An 8,222-nucleotide genomic window follows, 5' to 3' on the forward strand; every position below is an offset into this window, starting at 1 on the left:
TGCCAATTCCAGACTTTGTTCCTTTCATCTAGCTGCCCCCTATGCCTGGAATAAATTACCCGAGTTTGTCCATCAAGCCCCTTCCCTTGTTTAAAAGCAGACTGAAAACCCACCTTTTTCATATAGCTTTCAATCATTAACCCTACTCCTCTGCCAGCTGATTAACCGTTCCCCTTAACTGTATCCTTGACATCTTGTTTGTTTGTTTTGCCTGTTTAGATTGTAAGCTCTTTGGAGCAGGGACTGTTTTCTTACTGCATGCGTTTGGTAGCGCTATAGAAATATCAGAGGTTGTGCAGAGACTGAAAACACCAGAACAACTCTGGCAAATTACAGAGAGACAAGGGTCTGAAAATACCAAGAGAGACGCCAATGAAAGCAGAGAGTGCAGGGGCTGAAAACACCCAGCAAGCTGCCCACTCAGGAAGGCAAAAGGTCTGCAGGTGGCAGGATTCTGTCTTGGTCTGGGTGTGGCTAGACTCCAGGGAAGGCTGGAATGCACTCAGTACCCCCTCTCAAAGCCTCACTGTATACAGCTGCTCCTAATTATGCTGGCAGAGGATCCAGGGGTGAGCTCAGCCTCCTCGCAGCTCCCTCCAGCTGACTGGCCCACAGCCAGTCCAGGCATTCATGGAAAAACTGACAGTCTGAAGTTAGCATCAACTTGGACACCATTAGGCCTGCTCATCTCACTCCCACCTCCTGTTCCCTCTCTGTCTCTCATCCGCAAACCGTCACATGTGCCAGTCTTCTCTGACCTACCAATGTGCTATAGTCCCCTTCCAAAGTAGACACTAAAAGTTTTGTATAACAATTTGAAATAAATGATAAACAATAAGACAAAAAAATGAGTGTGAGCAAAGGAAAGAAGACATTTCAGCACCAACCCAGACAAGAGAGGGCGGAAAAGAGTGTGGGAAAGACATGATAAAGTAATCCTAGCCCTAGGGAAGAAGAGTGTTCAGAGACACCTCCAGAGGTCAACATCAGAAGAGACAGACCCTGCTGCAGTGTAGAGGGCGTACATAGGGTCTAGCCTGCATCCCCCAGTCCCAAAGAAGCTGCCACAAGCCAAATTTCTCTCGTGTTTGGGTTTTTTTTTTTTTTTTTACGTAATTCTATAAAATTTGGGAGCGGCATTTTTTTACAGTCCTTGGACTAAATAAAAGAAAAGAGACAGGAGAAGAGAGGAGCTAAGAAGACAGCGTGCTGAGACAGGCCAAAAGAGCATCCCCCTTGGAAGAAATAGTGAGTAGGGGCTGGGGGAGGACGGCATTTTTTGACTGGATCTTGGAGAAGTGTTCTGGGTACAGAGCAAAAGGCAAGAGAAGAAAATACCAAGCCAGGCTGAACAGGAGGACAGATAGCCATTCTGAAGAATTGACCGAGAAGGACAGAAACAGGGTTGGGTTCAAGATTTGGGCAAATTTAAGCTAGAAAGTGCCTCCTGCCAAGACCACAGTACACCCCAGAAGCTACTTCTCTGGAACATCTAAAAGGGGAAACATTTTCCAACCTTTCCTTAAAAGGCTGGAAAATGGTTCCCCTAAAAGAATGGGGACTTTTACCCCTACTAGGGTTTCAGAACACTAAGTTCTAGGACAGGAGATGTAGTTGGGTCTGGATAGGACACTCATGCTGTCTATACCTTAAGCCTAGAATGAGAGACACCAAGTGAGAAATGGGACAGTGAGCCACTACATGTGATGAGAGGCCCAAGAAGTTCTTCCTCTTGTGGAAGGGGGTTCTCCTCCCCTCACCAGCCTTTGACCTCCCTCTTTCCCCTGCAGGAGATGCTGGCGTTGAGTGCAGGGAGGCTGCTGCTCTGTATCCTCTTCATCTGCTCACTGCCCGGTGAGTTTCTCCCTGCCACTGTCACTGTGGCAACAGCTTCCACTAATCTGCTCAAATTGCCCAGGCAACACGTGGCCTAGGCTTCCATGACGAGCAGCCATTTAACATAAGAATTGCACTCCGCTTTCCTGTTTATTGCTCCTCATTCTGTCCTCAGCAATTCTTGAATCTCTCTGCTTTTTTCAGCAGATCCTGAACTTCTGGTTATTATCCCTATTTTTTCATTCCTGCCCCTCAACAGTTCCTATATCTCTGGTTATTGCCTCTGCTTTACCCCCCTACCCACTCTCTCCACCTCAATAATTTTGGAATCTATGGCTTTAGTCCCTGTATTTTTTTTTGCTCCTGTTTCACTTTCTCCCCTCAGCTGTTCTGGTCTGGTGACCCCCCCTCTCTGCTCTTTATATTCCAGGGTGGCTTCTAGGAGTAATTGTAAAAGAGACTGATGATTCATCTATAATACGAACTGTAAGACAAGGGCAAGGTCAAGCTGAAGCTAATATAGGTGAGTGACCCTTTCCTTCTGCAAAGTCCCTACTCTTAGGAGAATTTCCTATCACCCCCAATCACAGCTGAGAAGCTCCATCACTGGAGTGCCAGGCCATTAGATTCAGGGAACTCACCGGCATGGCAGCTTATGTGTGTATAAGTCAGTGTTTCCAGTCATGTGTCTGCCTGAGGCCTTGGTGGTAGGCAGACTTTACTGATGCTTGGCATCACCTTTTCTCAAGCTTCTTCACTGTTCTGCCACTTCCTAGTCACATTCAGTGTGGCTAATAAAAGCTTGCATGAAGTGGATGGGAGGAGGAGAGCAGGGCTGGGGGGTTCATTCAAATTTTCCCCTGGAAATAGACTTTGCATCTTCCATTGTCCTCACATGGGCTTTCTGCTCTAGAATTGTTTCATGTAGTGCTCTAGGCTGGATTAGTTGATATGACTTCTAGCCCAGGGCTTAGGTTTCTAGAAGATCCACAAATAACTATGCTTGAGGTACATATAGTGGGTTTCCAAGAGATGTTGATTCATCTTACACGTAGCTATTGTTAAGGTCTGGTCAGTTTGTTGGGGACTGATGCTGGGGCATATGCATTTGTGGTTTCCATGTTGTAGAAGTCTAGGCCAGAGATCTGACAGGAGGGTGTTTGAATGGCATTTAGAAAAAAGTATAATCCTGGCTTTTTCCACAATACTTAGATGGAAGTGTAGGATGGATTGCAGATGACATTCTGGGGGATGCTGATGTCCTAGTAAGATTCTTCGGAAGGTCTCTGTGTTTCTGTAATTTGCAAAGTGCAGTCTTTACCTGAGATTGTGGTATGTAAGTTATAAATGTGTTGAGAATCGTGGATATGTTTATTGAAAGCTTGTAAACCGCTAATAATGACTGGTGAGTCAATTCAGAGTGGTTTACATGAGCTTCTGTAAAGGTGTTACAATGCAGAGTTTTTTGAGATGGTTTCCAATATGCTGAGAAACTTACTGGCTGGGGGATCTCAGGTAGGGCAGGTTTGGGAAGTCTTTCTCAAGAGCAAACACAAACAGTAGTAAGTCTGGAGTGAGTGTGAAACTCATAGTACAGGATCTGTGGCCTGTACCATGAAGCTTGGACTCGGAGCACCATACCTTATCCTCTTTGATTACTGTTGAGCTGGCGCTTCTAGAATATGTTCTCTAGATCACCTTCTCTCCTCCCCCCCCCCCCTCCCAGCTTTGTGTTTTTTTGTTTGTCAGGAAAACATGGACCACTGAGTCATAAACCGCAGCTGCTCTTGGACATTTCTGATGGTTTTAGAGAGGAGGATATGGGTATGGGTCATGCATTTGATGTATTGCTTTTTCAGCACCCAGACTCTCTTTTGGTATGAACAGTTCCGTTAAGGGAGGGATTGGGTCTTTAGAGCCAGATGAGGAGTATTCATGAAGTAGTGGGTTGGCAGCAGATTTGCAGAGGGTTTTCTGTCTTGCGCCAGCAGATTTCAGAACCAAAAGTGCACGGTCTGCCAGGATTAAGCCCAGTAATCCCAAACAGCACAGTTAGGGAAATGCATTCAAGAAAGCAATGATCATTGTATGTGTTTTTGTTATTTTCCCAGAGCTGCCTTCCTTCACCGTTGGACCAGGTATGTATTTTCTCTAGAGCACTTCTCTCCTTGCCTCTCTCTCTCTGATTTAGGCAATTTCTTTGCCTGGACAGTCTGTCCATGTATCATCAAAGTGCAGAAGAGAAAACACAGACATAATGCTGGTCCCAGGTTCTGGCTCTGGCCTGAATTGTCTCTGCTTAGATTCTGATTCTGATTTGAGATAGAATCCCAGTTGCTGGTTTTCCTCTTCCCCTGGGATTAGACAGGGGGGTGGCAGCCAGAACATCTTTGTTTTGTGTTGTTTCTGGGAATGTTTCTTTTATTTCTTTTTGGTTGTAAAAAGAGAAATGCTGCAAAGAGGGCACACTCTTGTCCTGAAAGTGAATACATGCCCAGTGGTCAGTGGTTGGAATGGGCGCAAATCAAAAAGCACAAAATACGTGGGTGGGGGGTTCTGCTCATTTGCTTCATTCATTAACAACATGTTCTTGACATTTCCAAGTGACAGCCCATCCCTAGATTTGACACAATCTTTCCTGCTCATTCTTTATGGGAACTCTTTGATTTTTTCTCTCTGCTCTTAGGGAAATGTGCATCGCTTCTCTCTATGGATTTGACACAATATAGGAGGAAATGTATATTTCTCCTTCTAACTGGGGAACAGGGTCCCTCAAATGTTGCCGTTCCAGCTGCTGTTTCTCCTCTTTCACCAGGATTAGACAGGATTTTCCAGCACATTCTTTGACTTTCTCTCTCTGCTCTCTTTGGATTTTGCTGAGCATAGGAAGAAGGGCATGTCTGGTTTCTTGGAGGTCTAATCTATGGCTCCTCTCTGTTTCTACCTCTCTCCTTGCCTTCTTGGCTTCTATTTCTGACTCTCAGATATCAGCATTTCCTTTTTTTCTCTCATATTCTCTTCCCATGAGTGCCTGTTTCTCTAACTTCATCAGCTTTCAGAGTCTCCTCCAAGCTTCGTAGCATTCCTGGCCTGAAGTGCAGAGGCTAGAGCTTGGTTTTGAACTCAGGCCAGCACCTGCACTGTGGTTAGAAAAGTCTGAGTTTTTCTCTTATCTTCTCTGGTATTTTTGCAGCAGGTCCTAAACCGGTAACACCTGACCCAGGTATGTGTGCATGTGTGGTGTTTCCACAGGTAACTGAATACATGTGCATGTCTGTGTTTGCATGTGTAACCACATAGAAACTTTGTGTAAACGTGTTTAACCATATGTGTGAGCATGTGAAATCATATTTATGCATATCATTGCACAGGTCTCTTGCAATGGGTGAGCAAGCAGGGCGACCTTGTTAGGCTGCAAACCTTGAGGGGCAGCACTAGGCCCTTCTGAGTTTCTCAGGATCAAAGGGAGAGCGGTCTATGGCGTGATGACTTTCTTATGTGTATACACTAGATATGTAATTGGACATATATGTATTTGTCTATGACCAAAGCAATAAGCAACAGTGTTTTATCTTGAGATAATCCAGAGATTAAATCTACTTTTTTCTCAGAATACAGCCTGCAATTTTTTTAAACCAGAGTTGATATATTATAAGTATAAATTTTTATAATACATCAACTCTGGTTTAAAAAAAATGATAGATTGTGTCTATGACCAGGCACAGCTCTGTTTGTGGGCAAATATCCTTTTATCCAAAGCTATGAGTTCTGCACTTTTTCTCGTCTCACTGCCTTTGCCGGTTCATGTCTCTGTTTGTCTCTCACTCTTACTGCCTCCCTTGGCCTGAGTCTTTGTGCTCCTCCCTTATTGTCTGGACTGGTTTGTAGCTCTGTGTTTATTTATGGTTACTTCTTTTGATATATTGCTCTTCCTTAGGGGATTTTTCTCACTACCTGTGTTAGGCCAAGTCTCTGTGCCTGTATCTTGGCCTTTATCTTTATGCTCCTCTTCCAGCCCATGTCTCAGTGCCTGTTTCTTACTCTCTGTGTTCATCCATGTCTCTGTCCATCTGAGACAAGTGCAGAGGAGGGTCTCTGAAGGTGGGGGAAGGAGATGTTATGGATGGGCAGACTGGGTAGGCCATAGGATCTTTCTGGGTCTTAATTTTTCTGCGGAATTATGTTTCACAACATGTGCCAGCCCGTCTTTCTCTTCCTGTGTGTATTCACTTGTAGTAACCTTTTCTTCCAGCCCAGCCTGTTAATGAAATCATCGAAGACTCGGGTAAGAAACATGTTAATCTTCTCTTTCTGTACATTTGGGTTAATTCATTGAAGAAGAGCTCCACTGGCATTCTCCAGTCCCCACTGTGGGCTCTCAGTTCCTCCTCTGGGGACAGATAAATGTACATAAGAACTGGGAGATGGCTGTTTTCTGATTATGGGCAGTGCTTATATTTTCCCTATCTCATTTTCTCCTCCCCTCAACAGATTGTCGGGAGGAGAAGTACCCCTGCACCCGCATGTACTCAGTTCACAAACCTATGAAACAGTGTCTCTCCTACCTGTGCATTACCAGGTGAGTGACAGCAGCTGCTGGGACAGGGAAGTTAAACTCGCTCTTTCATCAGCCCTGACACATGCTCTCTAGAACAAACTCTCAGCCCATCTCACTGACTCACTCTCTCAAATTTCTTTCTTTCTCATTCATTGCTTCTTTTTTTCCCATGGGATCCCTCGTTCTCATTCCTTAGTGTGCGTCGTGTTTACGTCATCAACAAAGAAGTGTGTTCCCGCCTCGTGTGCAAGGAGACCGAGGAAGCAGAAGGTGAGGGGATGTGTGACCGAGAATGTACTGAATGTGTGTGTGGTGGGGGGGGGGGGGGGGGGGGGGGTTGGGGAAGAGGTTAAGTAAGTTTTCCAGAGTCATAAGGAGCTGCAGTGGAAGTGAATCCCTGTTCTCTTGCTTCTCAGCTCACTATGGAGAAACAGGCTCTTCCTGCAGCTGCACAGAGCTGGGGGCATATGAGCAGGAAACCTGGGTTGGGGGGGATGGATTGTGTCTGGTCTTTGTGCACTTCAGAGAATGGTTTAGCAAAGTGCTCCCTCTGGTGGCAAAATGAAGAATTTCAGTTGCAACTCTTCCCAGTTCCTAGCTCCCTTCCGGTTTCTCCTCCTCTTGCATCCATCCCCTCTCTTTTTATCTCTTCTTCCACTCCATTCCTTTAACCTGCCTCTAGTTTTAATCCTTGGTTCAGTTTAATTTTTTTAGTTTAAGTACTGCATACTACATAACAGCAGTAAAGTGGTGTGAGAGAGAAAACTTCCACCCTTGGCACAAACTACCCTTCTATCTCCTTTTTTCCCCATTTCCAGATGAGATTTGCCGTAAGCTGTCTGGCCTACCTCCACGCCGTTTCCGCCGGTCCAATGGTCGCCCTTGCAAACGTGCAGCAGGAGAGCTTCAAGGTCGCCGTATCCATTGAGAGCCAAGAGACGGGGGACAGCACCCACCCCACCAACAGTGGCTCCCGCCCCATTACATTTCTCTGTGGTCTTCTGCTCCTCTTCATAGCTGTGATGAGTTCTGACTGGTCTTTGCACTGGAAGAGCTCCTTATTGTACCTCTGGCCATTTTTCTTTTGTGTACTTGGGTCATTCACTTACCCCCACCACTGCTATTCATTCTGCTTGGAAACCCCCAAATCTGTGGTCCTGAGACCAAAATGAAAAATAAGAGACCTGCCAGAGAGTGCTCTGTCCTTTAACACATAGTAAGGAAATGTGTGTAGTGAGCTAGGTAAAAGTCTACTTCCCTCATGCTGTTTGCACATTTGACAGCTGTGGTTCTGTATACATTAGCTTTGACACATGGAGCCAAACTAAAGATAATCTGGAAAGTTGTAGAAGGCTTCATGATCTCCAGTGAGGTTTAATACAGATCTTGCACCTGAGGTGGAACCTGCAAGACCTGAAATTTTTACTTGTTTTGCACAAGTCTTGAAAGTGATTCAAAGCTGGAATTCACCATATGTGCACTCTGCTTGTAAATTTGCAGATCTGTAAGGCCCTTTCTCCCCAGCTGGTCTTTATATCTGATCCCAGGTCTTTCACTCTTTACCCTCTGGATTAATCTTAATGAGGTCAGCAAGCAAACCCATATATTATCCAGAGCCACTGAAAGCCACCCTGCCACTAGTGACGTGTGGTACAATTGTATGCTTTCCTTCAAACTGCCTTTAATATTTGGTTTTATATTATACATGTATTTTCTATGTAAAAATAACCTTGCTATAGAAGTATCAGAACCCTCTGTATTGCTGGGATTTCTGTCGGACTTATTGCTATATTCCCTGCACAATAAAGGTTTTGTAAACTTTTTTTCA

At 45.0% G+C, this 8,222-nt stretch overlaps 1 protein-coding gene across 2 annotated transcripts; it reads left to right on the forward strand.

The window, feature by feature from the left end:
* The first annotated feature begins 1,094 nt into the window (after positions 1 to 1,094).
* Positions 1,095 to 8,222, forward strand: MFAP5 (microfibril associated protein 5). Of its 2 annotated transcripts, none has more exons than XM_033924070.1 (9): positions 1,095 to 1,248; positions 1,791 to 1,854; positions 2,267 to 2,359; positions 3,948 to 3,974; positions 5,033 to 5,059; positions 6,089 to 6,121; positions 6,328 to 6,415; positions 6,591 to 6,664; positions 7,213 to 8,222. In XM_033924070.1, exons 2-9 carry the CDS (start codon positions 1,794 to 1,796, stop codon positions 7,320 to 7,322), a joined length of 513 nt encoding a protein of 170 aa, XP_033779961.1. In that variant the 5' UTR covers positions 1,095 to 1,248; positions 1,791 to 1,793; the 3' UTR covers positions 7,323 to 8,222. The 2 variants fall into 2 exon arrangements, with proteins under 2 accessions (XP_033779961.1, XP_033779960.1); XM_033924069.1 differs by having other exon boundaries at positions 1,097 to 1,248; positions 5,030 to 5,059.

This window comes from Geotrypetes seraphini, chromosome 16 (genome assembly GCF_902459505.1).
Source record: "Geotrypetes seraphini chromosome 16, aGeoSer1.1, whole genome shotgun sequence".
Lineage (NCBI taxonomy): Eukaryota > Metazoa > Chordata > Amphibia > Gymnophiona > Dermophiidae > Geotrypetes > Geotrypetes seraphini.

Bases quoted from the DNA above. Each gene is read 5' to 3' on its own strand.
- MFAP5 (XM_033924069.1), top strand. From the start codon at position 1,794: ATGCTGGCGTTGAGTGCAGGGAGGCTGCTGCTCTGTATCCTCTTCATC. The intron at 6,122-6,327 runs GTAAGAAACATG...TCCCCTCAACAG, and splicing joins TGAAATCATCGAAGACTCGG to ATTGTCGGGAGGAGAAGTAC. The intron at 6,416-6,590 runs GTGAGTGACAGC...CTCATTCCTTAG, and splicing joins TCCTACCTGTGCATTACCAG to TGTGCGTCGTGTTTACGTCA.